Source organism: Canis lupus, chromosome 4 (genome assembly GCF_011100685.1).
Source record: "Canis lupus familiaris isolate Mischka breed German Shepherd chromosome 4, alternate assembly UU_Cfam_GSD_1.0, whole genome shotgun sequence".
NCBI lineage: Eukaryota > Metazoa > Chordata > Mammalia > Carnivora > Canidae > Canis > Canis lupus.
The window spans coordinates 67,389,233-67,406,336 of record NC_049225.1 but is presented as its reverse complement, the minus strand read 5'-3'; the positions used below and the strand labels follow the sequence as shown (position 1 = coordinate 67,406,336).

General features: G+C 36.8%; 1 protein-coding gene across 7 annotated transcripts in view; it reads right to left on the bottom strand.

Annotated features, from left to right (window-relative positions):
* Positions 1 to 17,104, bottom strand: part of PAIP1 (poly(A) binding protein interacting protein 1) — a 29,790-nt gene that overhangs the window by 1,298 nt on the left and 11,388 nt on the right. For 4 of the 7 annotated variants that reach the window (XM_038535157.1, XM_038535156.1, XM_038535154.1 and 1 more), the window contains exons 4-11: positions 14,102 to 14,214; positions 11,573 to 11,684; positions 10,827 to 10,943; positions 9,677 to 9,802; positions 8,136 to 8,242; positions 7,494 to 7,611; positions 6,468 to 6,522; positions 2,078 to 2,171 (exon numbers count right to left, since the gene is read on the bottom strand). In XM_038535157.1, the coding sequence (XP_038391085.1) occupies positions 2,078 to 2,171; positions 6,468 to 6,522; positions 7,494 to 7,611; positions 8,136 to 8,242; positions 9,677 to 9,802; positions 10,827 to 10,943; positions 11,573 to 11,684; positions 14,102 to 14,214 (842 nt within the window). Of the gene's footprint in view, positions 1 to 2,077; positions 2,172 to 2,929; positions 3,112 to 6,467; positions 6,523 to 7,493; positions 7,612 to 8,135; positions 8,243 to 9,676; positions 9,803 to 10,826; positions 10,944 to 11,572; positions 11,685 to 14,101; positions 14,215 to 17,104 lie in introns of all 7 variants that reach the window. The other 3 variants (XM_038535158.1, XM_038535153.1, XR_005358499.1) reach the window with 2 other exon arrangements.

Below are 17,104 nucleotides of genomic sequence, written 5' to 3'. Positions count from 1 at the left end.
TGTCAGTACTCAGACAACCAACCAATCTGAGGAGTCACATTTTACACTGGATTCCAAGTCTGAAGTTCGAAGTTAAGCTTCTGTTATACTTTTAGGCATGTTAAATTTTAAGTTTTATTTAAGTTATCTCTTAAGTTCATTTAAGTTACGTGAGGCTCACCCACAACCCCAAGATCAAGAGTCACAAGCTCTTCTGGACTGAGCAGTCAGGTGCCCCGAAATATGTTAAAATTCTTAACCTACCCTAAAAGTTAATTCAAATTCCTGACATAAATTTGGGAGCTCAAGGTATTATTTTCATCAATTTACCTTAATCACTCTATAACTAGAACATAATTTCAGATATGGCATTTACCTCTACTGATGCAATATTTTATGTTTACTTAAGATCAGAAATGGCATTCCTGAAATGACCATTTAGTCACATTCCCATTTATTTGGAATAACTTTCGTAACAGGCAGCTACCTTGAAAATCATCTATCTCAGAATTTTTCAACTATTGGGTAGTGTAAAATGATGAAAAACAAAGCCTTCCACAGTTAAATATGGGTGTAAAAATTTAAAGCATTCATTAAGGATTTAACATCTTCTGACTACTCATAGCCATCTTAAAAAGGGGTACTTTTTAAGGGGTACTTAAAAAGTAGGGGTACTACTATCATGTCCATTCTTTTCAAGTAATCTCTATGCCCAAAATGGGGCTCAACTCACAACTCTGAGATCAAAAGTCACATGCTTTACTTACTGTGCCAGCCAGGTACTCCTATCATCTCCATTTTAGAGATAAAAGATTCTGGGAGGATGCTAAATACTGTAAGATTTGGGTTAAGTATGTGGCATAGCCAGAATCTGATTCCAAATCTTTTCCCTTTTCTACACTTTTCCTCTACAACAACATGCTGTGTATGTCTCTTTACCCCACAACAATCCTTTCCACCTACATGTGTGACTAAACAAATCTTGCCAATCCTATCAACTGCTGATGGTCTTTTTGTTGTTCTCTCTCCATTTCGCGTACAAGGCCATATGTTGAAATGGCCACAAGTCTATCAGGGCAAGAGCATGTAATACTTACCAAGCAAAACTTTAGAGGACAACCTGAAATTCAAGGTCAAAAACAGTCTGAACTTCCAGTGGTATACCCACCAGGGTTGAACCTTTTTCTTAATTGTGTTTGAGTTCTTACATCCCTGTATTTTTTTTTTAAATTAAACTAGTATGTAAAAATATCGTAACATCAGAGGATCTCAAACAGACTTATAAATATCACTAGATGGAGGATATAATAAAAGTGGTTCACTTTTTTAACTTACAACATACAGGAGATGAGACATAAAAATTAAGTCAGATTTAATTTATTCCCTCCTCCACTAAAGAAGAGGAGAACCTGAATAACTGGCCCAAATTCATATAAACTACTAAGAGCTGGAACTAAACCTCATGGGTTCTTGGTTCTTCTGTAAGCCAAAGTAATATGATAAGGGAGTAACAAAGATTTTATTACAAAGAATGGCAGGTAGGGATTGAGCTATGTGAAGAGGACTATAGCTTACACATTCCCATCATTCCAAACACTTACCGAGTTACCGAGTTATTATTAAGTTACGTTTTCTTTAATCTTAATTCATCCTTTCAATAGCTAAGATCTGAGTCTTTTACTCTGTGCCAGGAGATGGTTCTAAGTATAGATGTATTCTCATTTAGTTCTTTTTTTTCTCCTTTAGTTCTTAAAAAGAACTTAAGGAAGGGTCTACTATTTCTAATTTTCCAGATGAAAAAACAGGCATAGAATTTGCTTTAGATCTTCCAATATTAGAGTTGAATTGAATCTATTTTACAAAACTATGCTTGAGTATACTACTACTTTAGTTTTTCCCCTTCAAACATGTACATTTTCAGAATCATAGTTTGTGTTTTCTAATATAATTTCCTGAAAATATTTGGGAAGTATTACATATATAACGTTGTAACACCCTCAAAAATATGCATTCTTCATCTACCCTTTTCTAATATAAACTCCATCTACAAACTATGGCCACAGAAATATCACAAAGTTAATAGCTAAAAAGAACTTACGGATCACCAGCCCCTGATAAATCTGTCCCATTTTCTTCATAATCTGGAAAAAAGTCTTCTCTTTCAAGTAACTCTTGATATTTCTCTTGGTAATCTATAAAAAAGTTTTAATAATTAAATGCCGACAAAAGTCATAAAATGGACATTAAAAAAGTCATAAAAATTCTGTGATATTAGTTTTCATTTAAGTAGAAGCATTGTTTAAATAGCACTAAGCTTCCAGTTGCATATTTAATAACATTTACAAAACTTATATTCCAACGGGCTTGCTTTTGCCACCTGCATGCTCATAAATCTTCACTGTAATATTCTTCTGATTATATGTTGTAAATAAAGCCACTGTTAATATGCCAGAGTACATGTCACAGCCAATGTATATGCTGCTTATTCTCTCTGCTGCTTCTTTCCGTAAGACAAAATATTGGTTATATAACTTGTTGGCAAAGAACATGTTCTTCCATATTCCTGTTCTTCCTTCCACAAGGAAGGATTTTAATCAAATAGTCTGGCCTCTAGCTCCCCTTACTCTTTCCTGAGGAAGTAAAGTGAGCTAGCAGCTAAGAGCCACTGGCCCATGCTTCTCAATTATATTAGCTAACCCAGCAAAGGTTCTGAACACAGGGGATTTTCTCTTTCCTCAGAGACAGCTGGAAAGTAGCTACCTGATAAATGTTTCAGCTATACGAACTTTCCCTTGGTTGGGTTCTTCCAAGGCAATACAGGTAATATTATAGCTATCCATCTGCCAGCTGTCTTAGGCAGAGTTACTGAGTATCTTTTAAGATTAGCATGTCTGTACAGAGTACTTATCTCTGATTAATAAAATAGATCATGTGCATTAAAAGTAGTTACCTTAAAATAGGATTCTTGTGAACAACAGCTACCTCAGATTTCAGTAAGATAATGTAATTACATTAAACCATATTTTCCCCAGGATTGCCAGTCTCTATTAAACTAATTCCAGGTTAAGGGGTTGGTGATATTCTGACATCCAATTTTGGCAATTTGGAGACAGTATTAACCATAGAACCTTCCTGCAACAAATACATGAGGTAACAGACAAAAGAAACATTCTTTTAAATGCATAGATGAGTTCACAAAGAAGAAAGCCAAGTTACCTCATGACTAATAAGGGCACTAAAAACCATATGTACCTACTATAGCCAGGAGGCTGGCAGACCACATGACTTAGTAACCAAGGGACTTGGATTTAAAAACCCACAGATCAGAAAGCAAGGTCTTGACCCCATGTGAAATGGAGATGGAATTCAGGCCCAAGCCCATTTCTCCCTACAAACCCAGGACCTTCAAAGGGTGGATATCTCAAGCAAAAGATGGACCAGGAAAAAAAAAAAAAAAAAAGGAAAATACTCTGGTGGCAAAGAGAGACAGCAAAGAAGCTTGTTGGTCTCTTCTGGATTTGGAGTGGAAACAGAAGTACTCTGAAGAAACTGGATCCTCAGAGAATTTGTAACAATGGGCCTGCTCCTCAGATTTCTACTCCCCACATATAAAAACTTGTTCCAAAATCAGCTTTACCCCTGTGACTCCTTGGAGGTATAGATGTTGTTACTACAAACCAAGCCATAAGGACTCTTCATGAAAAAAACAAAAACAGTTAAAACAGGAGAACAGTCATAAAGGGCCATAATATAATTTCAAATGGTTTAGAAAAAAGTATGGACAGAACAAGTGATCAAATAGAATAAACGTTAACAGGTACATCTGAATAATGAGTGTTCTTTGTACAATTTTTACTTTTGTAACTTTTCTGTAAGTTTGAAATCTTTCCCCCCAAAAAACATTTTAAGACCATTAAATATCAGATTGCAGTAAAAGTAAATTTTATGTGATAATCAAAAGTAAAAGCAGGGTTAGAATTAAAGGATAGGACAAAAATGTGAAACAAAAATAAGCATGTTTAGAATGAGGGGAAAAAAAAGGACTTAAAATTTTAAAGATCAAGATACTTTGAACAAAACGCAGGAACGAAATTTAAAAATTAAATTTCTATAAACAAAAGTATCACTAGAAAGACCAATAGGTCAAACAAATAAGACACAGATGAAGAACAAAGAACCAAAATGATATAGGGTAACTTTGAAAAATAAGAAAATCTGTCTTACCAGACATGGCAAGATTTAAAGTAAAGCAGTAATTAAGACCTCAGAGTTGGTATTCAGACAGACAAAAGATCCACATGCACAGACACAAGGATAAGATACAAGTTTATAGAGGAGGGACACCATACACATCAGAGGGACATTTTACTTAGGAGAGAGGATGGATAACAACACCTGTTGCTGAGAAAAGAGGACATGGAAGAAACACTTAATTCCTACTACATCCTTCATAAAAATTAGCCAGATGGATAAAGACCTAAATATAAAAAGCAAAGAAGACCTTTAGAAGTAAATGGAATTTGACAGTAATAAGAAAACTTTCTTAGCCACAGAGAGCTCCAGGAACAAAACAGATTTACATGAAAACTCAAAGCTTCTATAGGACAAGACAAACAGAATGGAAAGAGAGCATATACTGGGAGAAGCACAGAGTCACTTTTCAGGTTATGTAAGGAATTACAAATCCATTAAGAGACAAATGATCCAAGAGAAGTATGGGCAGAGAACACAAACAGGCAATTCTTCAAAGGAAGAAAACAAATGTCAATGGAAACAGGAGAAGAAATTCATTGTGACTAGCAAGGAAATGAAAGTTTGCAATTTTGTACAAGCTAACTGACAACAATTAAGTCTGGTAGTAAGTGTTGCCAAGGATGAATAACAGGAACCCTCACATTCTGCTGGGGGCAGATTATATCTATATATAAAAAGCAGGAAAGCAGGTAGGCAACACCTCGTGAAATAGAAGATGCACATAACACATCATGTAGCAACTGTATTTCTTCACCCTGAAGAAACTCCTGCATGTGCACAAGGACGACTTAGGGACTGTATAGCACTGTCTACAGTACCGAGTGTGAACCACCCAACTACCCTGAAATCGGGACCTGGGACCTAGAACCTGCGGTTTACTCTGAGTACAGGGTTACTTGGAATTTAAAATGAACCAAAGCGGGATGCCTGGGTGGCTCAGGCCTGATCCCAGAAATCTGGGATCGAGTCCCGCATCAGGCTCCTTGCATGGAGCCTGCTTCTCCTCCCTCTGCCTGTATGTCTCTGCCTCTCTTTCTATGTCTCTCATGAGTAAATAAATCTTAATAAAATAAAATGAACCAAAGCTATATATACTCACATCAATGTAGATAAATAGCAAAAACACTGAATAAAAAATAAGTTGCAAGAGATGTGCACAGTAAGGTACCATTTAGGTTAATACTATGTATGATACACTGTATACAGACATATAGAAAGTAAAAAGACATCACACTGACCCCAACTTCCGGATGAATTACCATTACCTCTGGAAGGGAAGTAATGGAAGGACTGGCATTGGGGCTGAGCAATGAGTCCCAGGACAGAGTAGTTTATTAGTTATCTGTAGAGTCCTATTTAAGAACACCTGAAGTGTATATTAATATAGCAAAATGACATTGGTTTAACCTTGACAGTGAATCAAAAGATCCATTTTCTGTGGTATATATATATATTTTTAAGATTTTTGAAGATCTCCCTCCAAGGGAGCCAGGGCTCAATCCCACAAGAGATCATGAGCTGAGCCAAAAGGAAGACTAAGCCACCCAAGTACCCCATGTGGTTTTTATATTTTTTGAGTGTTTCATAATTTTAGGTTGTAAGATAAGCAGTCCTTTCCACCTCACAGGATAGTCAGTACCTGCGATCCAGAGGAAAAAAGTGGGAAGATCCCAACAATAAGCTGGTTTTAATCGTTATCAAATGGGAAAATTTCCTCTTGTTCATCCCGCAGTCTCATTTATCACAATTAAAGCAATCTTTCTACAAATGGCCCTTTTCTGGAAGGGGAAGTGTGTGGAGATTTAGATTTTAATTAACTCTGACCTACTGACATTTAATGAAACCCATTAATTCTCAGTATCTGCAAGGATCTACAGGAACAAATGTTGTACACTATGCAGTGAGCTAGAACCATCTTTCCCTTCTATTTTAAGCTTACAGTATAAAAGTGGAATACTAGAGTAAACATAAAAATGATTGCATTTAATTGCGGGATTCTTCCAACGCACTGTCAGGGTGACAAGATAATATACATGGAGTCGGACTTTCCATTTGAAGTGGTTCAAAGTGGTGGTCCCTGTGAAGAATATTCTATATGAAATAAACATTTAGCCTGTACCTTAGAACAACGTGCCCACCTCAAAAAGCTACAACCTCATACTGGCGAGCATATGGTTCTCTAGAATTTACTAGCTGACCAAGAAACAGGGTAAAGCACCGTGAAACCAACCTACCTGGATCAGCCGCGGTGAAAGGAACACCATCAGAGGTATAAAATGTTGGTTCATTCTAGGATGAATCAAAGTGATACAAATATGTAATCATTTCAGAATTGTTTTAAAAGCACATTAATTAATGAAGGTCACTCATCTGCATCTGATTATGCAAGAACAAGCAAAAAACTAGCCTTCTAATAGCTATTTTCATTTCACTGGGAAAGTCTATGGTTTTCAGATTTCTATTCTATTCTCTCAAGTTCCCATGGCTATAACCCTGCTGTCTATTCTCGGTCACACTCGTGATGAATTGTTTTGTTGTGCACTGTGATTTAGCATTGTGTCAGCTGATTTTCACTTGTGTTCTCCTCTCCCCATCATTTTTTAAAAGAATTTCCATGGCTGGGGTTATAGGAGCATTTCTCCACTATTGTGCTGTGTTTGGTCATGTCAGGAGCATTAAGGCATCATTGGCCTGGTGATCACTTTTCTTAATTTACTACAACATGCAAAGTAAAAGTTTGAGATATAGGCCTCTGGTTATAAATTCTCTGCAAGGGCAGCCTGGGTGGCGCAGAGGTTTAGCGTCGCCTTCAGCCCAGGGCCTGATCCTGGAGACCCGGGATCGAGTCCCATGTCGGGCTCCCTGCATGGAGCCTGCTTCTCCCTCTGCCTGTGTCTTTGCCAATCTCTCTGTGTGTCTGTGTCTCTCATGAGTAAATAAAATATTTAAAAAAATAAAAAAATAAATTCTCTGCAAGAACTTCTTCCCATAATCCCTACACTCAACTGAGTCCAAGCCTTATCAATTTCCCCCGCCACCAGATGGATCTTTCTCTAGTCCACCCTTTCCTTAGAGGATTCCATATTTCTTCTATTTACCTGGCCTGCTGGCTACCATGTAACCCTAAGCCAGTTGAAACAGTTATTAGCATTAAACTCTGAGAATGCTTTTTTTGAGAATATCTTTATGTACCTCATCTAGAAATTTCCAAAACTGGATCCAAGCAATAAACAAAACTTAAAATGTAAACGCTGGCATACCATAAAATAGTTAGGATCATTTTCTGGTGTTGCTTCTCTGTATGTTGAAGTTGCATGGACTCTACCCCAGTTACTTGACCGGAGTTCTACAAGCTTCAAGAGCATCTGTTTCACATCTCTGCAGACAGAAATTGAAAAGGAGTTAAGTTTATCTACCAAAGTGTTGTCAGATTCTAGAATACCAGACTCCTAAAACTTTGTTTCATAAATTTAACATATACATCTAAGTGCTTTGATTTTTTAGACATTTCCTATACTGATTTTTTTTTAAAGCAGTCTTGAAATTTGTTCCATCTAACTGTGACTATATGGTTCATAAAGGCAGTACCTATCCAGCATTTTTAGACCTCCTACTGGAATTACAGTATTTTACCCAAGAATTTATGGAACTATTTAAAGCTGGAATCATTTTACTTTCCAATAGACTCCCTATCTTAACACAGGAAAATCTTAACTTTTTCAATTTATAAACACAACTGAACAAAAAAGGCCAGGTGTGCAGAAGCCATATGTAATATACCTTTAAAGAAAATATTTCTGTCAATTTGGAAGATTTCAATTCTTCTGATGGTAGCATATATAACACATTAAAAAACAACCCCCAGAGAAAAAGAAAGTGAGATCCACTGCTTAGCTACCCACCTGCTGCAATTTGCATCTAGGACAACATTTTCAATTCTCTGAATAATTTCTTCCATATCATTCTTTCCTTTCTCCTTCCAGGCATCTTCCAAAACTGACCCTGTCAACTAAAAAAGCAGGTATCAGTAAAATAAGGAATTCAATAAAGTACAAAAATTCTAAAAAGTATTGGTAGCAGTTCCAACATTCTTTGAACAAAATGAATTCGGTAAGTTAAATATTCCCAATTATTCTCCACCCTCTCATGAGATTTTCTCAGGAAATTTCTACACCCTCTGTTCTTTTTGACTGAGAGAACTAAAGCAGAACCTGAATCATAGGTTTTGTGTGTCAATGACTATAAGGTATATTCCCTTTGTGACTAAGTTTGGCTATAAAATTTTAATCAACATTTCACTTCTTGGGGATCCCTAGGTGGCTCAGCGGTATAGTGCCTGCCTTCGGCCCAGGGTGTGATCCTAGAGACCTGGGATCGAGTCCCACATCGGGCTCCCTGCATGGAGCCTGCTTTTCCCTCTGCCTGTGTCTCTGCCTCTCTCTCCCTCTCTGTGTATCTCATGAATAAATAAAATCTTAAAAAAAATTCACTTCTTGAAATATGCATTAAGTACAGAAGCTCTGAATTAGAAAGAGATACAAACCTCAGGAAAAAGCGTTAAGGACATAAACCAGTAATTCATAGAAACAAAGACTAAGAAACATGAAGAAATGCTTAAATTGGCGAATGATCAGGAAAATGCAAAATGAGATTATCGTTTTTACTCATCATCCATGACAAAACAAACCAGGACTGATTATATCCATCACTGATAAGAATATATGGGGAAAGTGGTGTACTCATTCACTGTTGGTAGGAATACACTTTGGTTTGGCATCTAGAAGGGAAAATTTGACATTGCTTCTCAAATTAAAGTATACTATGCTCATTGACCTACCAAATCTATGTGTAGGAATTAAACTTACATAAACAACTGCACATATAGAAACAAAGTTACTGAAGAAACAGGTAAATCTTTTGTGTCATGCAAAAATCGAGGATCTTCATTAGATAAAAAAAAGTCACAAAGAATGAGATTTTATGAGGGCACACATACTGACATGGGAAAGAAAGGAAATTTAGGAGATGGAGGTGAAAGATTTCCATTTTTTGCTTCTAAATTTGGATTCTCACATGAAAAAAACTAACCAACCAGTACAGGCATGCGTAGCTCAGTTGGTTAAGCATCTGAATCTTGGATTTTTGGCTCAGGTCATGATCTCAGGGTTGTGAGACTGAGCCCACATTGGGCTCTGTGCTCATCTTGGAGTCTATTTTTCCCTCTCCCTCTGCCCCCGCCCAACCCTCCATCCTGCTCCTGCATTCTCAAAAAAATAAGATACATACTGTTTTTCCAACATTTAAATTCAAGAGCAAAGCAAAATGTCAATATTTAACTTAAACAATCTTGAATTCACTGCATACTATATATACTTTCCTTCCTCTAAATCATATATGAATGGGTAGAAAAGTTAATTTTAAGGAAAACCTAAGTAAAACCTACCTTCAGTAATTTTACCGCACAAATTAAGTTGTCATCCATAGGATTAGAAAAGAGGGCATTCAGCAACTCCCGAAGACCAACCTGAAGAATATCTGCTCTTGTAACCTGTCCATTTGTTCCCTTGATCTTTTGGGGAAAAAAAATGAAAAATAACTATGGCAAAATATTGCAACAGATAAATAAGTGGTCTAACATGTTGGCAAAAATAAGTGTTCTAAGTTAAAACAAAAATCAGAAATGCTTTGTTTTGGGATCCCTGGGTGGCGCAGCAGTTTGGCGCCTGCCTTTGGCCCAGGGCGCGATCCTGGAGACCCGGGATCGAATTCCACGTCGGGCTCCCAGTGCAAGGAGCCTGCTTCTCCCTCTGCCTATGTCTCTGCCCCTCTCGCTCTCTCTCTCTCTCTCTCTCTCTGTGTGTGTGTGTGTGTGTGTGTGTGTGTGTGACTATCGTAATTAAAAAAAAAAAAAGAAATGCTTTGTTATCTTCAAGTGTAAAATAAAATAAGTTAGACTTATTTTACACATTTATAAGACCTCTACTACAATTACTAAGCCACAGGTAAAATTTTCCATTTATTACAAATAACATCTAGTCAGGATAATCTAAGCATCTTTTATAAATTACTGCTTCATAAAGCATTCTCTGGTCTATTAAGTTATCACCTTTTTGGGAACGTGCAGCACTATTACTCCTTTTATACATTTAAAAATACTGTTTTGCATCAGAATGGTCTAATACTATAGCTTAGACTGGCTGGAGAACCAGAAGAGCTGTAGGCTTAGGACCCATAACCTCATCTTTATAATCCCCACAGACATGGCATCATTAGGTCCAAATAAACACTCAACTGCATTTTTAACGTGATTCTTAATTTTCAGCATATTTTAGATGAATGCTTTTATTTTGGCTTATATAAAAGTTAAACTGGAAAAGATTAATGGAGAAATGTTTTTTTAAAAATGAAGTCCATCCAGAGGCACCTGGCTGGCTCAGCTGGCAAAGCATGTAACTCCATCTCAGGATTGTGAGTTCAAGCTTCATGCTGGGCATGGTGCCTACTTCAAAGAAAAATTCAATGCCAAAAAAAAAAATTAAGTCCATCTGTGGGTAAAGAGGGATAGTAAATTAGGCACTAGACTGGACAGAGACCTTGCAGATGCACTGACAGCAAGATGTACATTTGATGGTGGATTCGTGGGTATTTTCAGTGGTGCTTACAATTAAATCTTCAAAGTTAAAGGAGGTATAATCTGTCTCTGGGATTAACTAGTCAAAGAAAAAAAAAATCAGGCAAATCCATTACAAAGTAATATTTAGCACTTAGTTGCCTACTAACATATATCCAAGTATATTACCAATTTACATACCTGTTTAGCTATAGACTTCAAACAAATGTATTTTATGTGGATGATTACTACATAAAATGGGACCAAGAAGAACAGTCCTGGGTGAATTGGGGTGGAAAGAACTCTAGTATTCTAGTGTCCCTCCCCCCAACCTTTTAGCTCAAAGCTTTGTGTTCTGCAGAGTAAGTTGCTTTTGAGCCACCATCTGAAAGTCAACATACAAAATGTGTGAATTTAAAAGGTATGATTAACTGTATTTCAAGAGCTTAAACTTGCACGGAAACCATAGCTTTCCAAAAATACAGATTTAAAAATTCTCAGTAACTACTTCCCAACAGCCTCCGTACAAACAGGAGAAACAAACATTACAGATGGTTCCATTAGAATGCAGGCAGGCATTAGAGTGAGCAGCCACTGAGGTGTTATTTCTCTTTCATCCACCTTTTGTTTCACTTTACTGTTGTCCAAGGATAATGTAAATACAAATTCCGTATTAAAAAATCAGTTTATGTTCCCAGGCTGTTAGTGCTTAAGAGAATTTCTCCTCACCTCCAGGTTAAGGTAAAGTTCTCCCAGGAAGAGGACAAACGCGTGGAATCGTTTCCGAGTCACTTCGTCCCCTTTTGCAGCTTGATCTTTAACTTCATATTCAGTTCGACATCTAATGAAGATATACCTTTTATAATCCGACAGTGATTTGTTTTTTGAACAAACAAGACCAGCTGTCGGGTTCGCTGTCCGCAAGCAATACAGAGACAAGTATGATGCACTAGTGCCCTGACTCTCCAGAGTAAAGGATGTTCCTGTCTTTTGTAGAGACCAGAACATGCATCATCTTTTCATACTAAGATTCCTAGTTTTAAGAAACTAATGAGTTTATTTTCAACTATTCTTATCAGATCAAGTTTGTAACCTGTTGAAGCAACAGAAGTTTCATGAGGTTCATTGCATACTGGCACCAAAAAGGAAATGCCTTGCTTTTGTCCTACAGGTTTTTCAAGGAAGCACTGTTTTACTCAAATTATCACTATAAATGTTCCACTCTGAATATATGAACTTTCAAACACATTTTTAGAAAATATATAAATGGTCTCCAACTAAGCTGAAAATAAAATGTATTCTTATTAAAGTACATTATCCTTGTAATTTCCATTTTACAAATCAGAGAAAGGAAAAGTCTCCAACTCAAACTCACATAGAAACAAAGCAATTAGTTTGGTCTCAATATCCCAGAGACCAAAGGGGTCAAATAACTTAGTTTCCCCTGATTTATTTTCTTGACTTGCTTGGCCCATCTGCCATTTCACAAAGTATCTAAAAAATCACCATAAACCTGTCATTGCCCATGTCAGTGAATTTTATTATCAGCTGTTATTAAAAATGATTTTTTTTAGGGCAACCCGGGTGGCTCAGGGGTTTAGTCTGCCTTCAGCCCAGGGCGTGATCCTGGAGACCCGGGATAGAGTCCCACGTCGGGCTCCCTATTTGGAGCCTGCTTCTCCCTCTGCCTGTGTCTCTGCTTCTCTCTCCTCTGTGTTTCTCATAAATAAATAAATAAACAAACAAATAAATAAATAGTTAAAATAAAAATGATTTTTTAGATGTACTTTAAATGTTTATCAATTTGTCAATATATATTTTTTTATCTTTATTAAGGTGGTAAAAAAACCTTAAGCTATCACGTCATGTGTTTTGTAAAGCTGATTTTTGACAATTCTGTGAAAGATAAAAGGGGGTGGAGGGTCATGGAGATTATCTGGCTTCCATGTAGGAGGGACCAGTTTAGCTTGGCTTTGCAAAATAAATAAATAAATATAATTAATTAATTAATGGAAAAAAGTAGTCACTGCTTACCAAGAATTTAACTTGGGTCAATCTGTGACTCAACCATAAATCCAATTTATACTATGTGGCCTATAGTTTATAACAAGCTATACTAAATCAACATTTCATTTGAGTCAGATATAGTAAGATATTTGTTACTGTCTAAACATTAATTTTTCACCAAAAATGTTGAGATATCTGTAAATGAAACACTCTGGCTAATAATGAAAAGGTTGAGTTAATTAATGCCAGTTTAGTTATCCAAGCACCTTATTGGCTACTCTCCTTTTATAACTTTGTAGGTAGGTAGTTTTGATGAAACGCCTGTTTTATAAGTGCAATGACTATTATACATTAAGATATATTAACACAAGTGCAAATGTAAATCCCTACCCCTCTATATCACTGATTATCTAGATGAAAAGAACTTACACCTCTAAACCTTTTTTAAGTGATAAATAGAATGGAATTAGATCATTCTAAAAAGTGGTATGGGAAAAACTAGTTCAACATGTGGCAATAAATTAGAACCTACTCAAACCAAAAGTACAAATGAACAAATGATCTATGAACTATATAAGTGATCATTTTTAAGATCTTGGGAAATGGGGATCCCTGGGTGGCACAGCGGTTTGGCGCCTGCCTTTGGCCCAGGGCGCGATCCTGGAGACCCAGGATCGAATCCCACATCGGGCTCCCGGTGCACGGAGCCTGCTTCTCCCTCTGCCTGTCTCTGCCTCTCTCTCTCTGTGACTATCATAAATTTAAAAAAAAAAAAAAAAAAAAAAAAAAGCTCTTGGGAAATGAAAGGACTTCTAGGCACAAAACCAAAGGCAGAGATCATTATAGAAAAAAAGAGGGCAGCCCTGTTGGTGCAGCAGTTTAGCGCCGCCTGCAGCCCGGGGTGTGATCCTGGAGACCCAGGATCGAGTCCCGCATGGGGCTCCCTGCATGGAGCCTGCTTCTCCCTCTGCCTGTGTCTCTGCCTCTCTCTTCGCTCTCTCTGAATGAATAAATAAATAAATCTTAAAAAAAAAAAAAAAAAAAAAAAAAGAAAGAAAGAAAAAGACTGCTATGTAGGACTGTAACTTTTTAATAGTATGTACAATGTACAATACCAGAATAGAAATAAGAATGGTCCACCCCACCTTCCCCTGCAACCTTCTATAACGTACAGTCTTTAGAAAAGAGGAAGGATCAAATTCTAGTATGTCAAAAAGTAGTTTTCCTTTAATTTCTTATATTCACACTGACCTCTGAAGCAGCAACTGGCGAAAGTTGCCACTCTGTGGGCTAATTGTCAGATGATGGGACAGGTAATTACAGAGGCGAGCTCCCATGTAAGAGAAATTTGGGATAGATGTGGCCTTTCAAAAAGAAAAAAAAAATTTAGGACACAAATACATTGTTATCAATACAAATACTTAACAACAACATTCCAAAGAAAACCTTTCCACCTCTAGAACTGAACATGCTACACAAATGAATAAGTCTTAGTTGTTAGGCATAAGGAAATTAAGTCTCCTCCCAACTTTATACCAAGAACAAAGGAAAATGTTTAAGGCAAATTCTCCCCATCATTTACCTGAGATCACTAGAAAGCAAACAGACAGGACCGCTTTATATTAACCAATTTTTGTACAAGACGTGCATGTACCCAATTGGCTAGTGCTAATTATAAATAGGAGTATTTGCCAAATAATTGTTCTGTGGTGTTTTTCAGGGATAGGTTGGCGCAGACTTTGGCATCAAAGAGTCCAGAACAAGATTCTCAGGCCTGCACTGAGACCTTGGACATCATTCAACCTCCCCTCTGTTGGATTCCTAAAAGAGGTGATAAATAGTACCTGGTACAAGAGATTAATACTTAAAAGAATACTCCAAACACACCTGGGGTGAAGAAGAAATAAAGATAAGCTATTTCAAAATCTAAGACTGTGAATATACACTACATGAACTTTAATTGCAGTTTTTAAAGAACAGAGAACACAGTTCACTACCTAATATTGGGTAGCACGTTAAAAGGTTAAGAGACCCGACCAAGGTTACAAAGGTAGTAGCTAACCATAAAGTCTAGATATTACAAATGGTCTGTTGCCTCTCTGACCCTATGTTGCGTCTACTTACTAGCTGTGGTAACCTTAGACATGTCACTTAACCCCTGTTAAGATTATGTATAAAATAAAGGGTAAGAGTAATACCTTCAACCATGGAGGATTAAACTAGTTAATTACATGTCAAGTGTTTAGCATTACCTATTATGTAGTAAGTACTTTGTAATTATTAGTCTTTTTATTTCTAATTATTTCCTTGCTTGGAAAAACAGATTGGTTTCTCCTGAGATCATTCATGGATGTGTATCTGTTACCACAGAAGACTTGAAATTCAAAAATCATCTTTTTCCCTGTTATAGGCATTGCTCGTTTTCCTTTAGTTTACTCTTAAAATAAATCACACAAGATTAAAGACAGGAAGTTCTATAAGGCTTGTTATTAAAATTTCATACTTCCCCACTACACTTCAACTTCACTTCCATAGACAACCATTTTTAATTCTTTCAGCTGAAAAGTTTCCATTCTCTGTATTCCCATGCTCTGTGATTTCAGTTTAGACATTATTTCTTACTAGTTTCCCACCATAGACAAGGAATATCCAGCTTTCACCTTGGTTACACCCCCATTCCTCTCCACTATTTCCTAATCTTTCTGCCTACCAATATGGCCATAACCTGATTTGATTAGTTTTGTGTTTCCACTTACAACTGGGCCATGTAATATATAGGTTGCGCCTTGTTTGCACTGGAAACTTTGTTCCAGACTTAATTTTCTCTTTCTTTACTTACATCTCATTGACCCTTAAACTTATAAGTTCTCCAATTTTCTTAATACCGTCAACCCAGCAACTATGCTCACCTGGCCCTATTCCAGTGAAGCCTGGCTATTGTCTTGGGATCTCCTTCCCACCAACATCTAATCATTTAGCCATTCCTATAAAAGTCTGTTTTCTAGTTTCTAATCTTCATCTGTAGCTCAATTTCTCTTTTTAGTGAAGTACCTCCCTTCAGTAACCTCTCAAGAAGGGTTACAAACTGGCTACTCAGTGCAAAAAGATGTACAGAGTCTAGTTTGTTTTTGAGATTTTCAGGTGATCTTTTTAGTCTCATTCCATCCTTGTAGAATCTCTGAAAGGCTCTAGGACAAAGTAAATCAGGGTGATTTTCAGCTTTCCCCACTGGCTTGGAATTCAATTTTAAGATCTGCCCACCTGCTTTCTAATCTCCAAAAAATGGTACTTTTATCTTCTTTTCTCATCTTGGACCCTATAGGCTTCTGGCTTCTTAAAATCCCATGATTGTAGCAGTATTTGGGAAGGAATCAAAGTTGAACGTGTATATTTAATTTAATATTAGATCTTTTGTTTGTTCCCATGAATAAATTCCCTCAATGAAATTTAAAAACTATTGGTGAATCTGTATTATGGACACAGAATACTGAAAGCCAAATAGGAATACATATATGAAGAACTGGCTTTGAGATAATCACATATCTGTATTATGGACACAGAATACTGAAAGCCAAATAGGGATACATCTATGAAGAACTGGCTTTGAGATAATCACAGAAATTGTAGTTTGTCATATTACAGCCCTGAGGAACTAGAACCAGGCACAGCCTGTACGAGCTGAAACTGAACAGAAATCAGAAAAGCATGAAGAAGCAGAATTTCTCCACTTTCTTCTCCTATTCCTTTGCAATCAATTTAGAGGCCAAAAGTAGGTATCAGGACAAATGGAACAATTCTCGCCTCCTAAAATCTCAAGCATGTCCAGAAACCCAAGAGTTGGCCAGGTAACATTGAGGGGTCCAATAACTACCCAGAACAAGCTGTCATAGTAGTCAAATGAAACACGTGGTAGGATGAAAATTACTGCCATCATAAATACCCTTCCACATAATCTAAGTTTGAGCTGCTCTTTCAGCAATACCTTCACGAACACTTTATATTTCTAGTTATTTCCTACTGTTTTTGGTCAAACAGTGCCCTTAAACTTGTCTTCAAAATCCAGTGTTGTTTATTCCGCCCTCCCCCCCGCCCGAAAATAGCATTAAAGTGTCATAGACCAATAAGCTAGGATCAAACCTAAACTTTTTGTGAACAATCTAGACAGACGTTAGACTTAACAGAATTAAGATGTAAAACCTTGGAAATTTAAAATAAACATAAGCATAAATAAGACTCCAGACAGTGTTTTGTGGT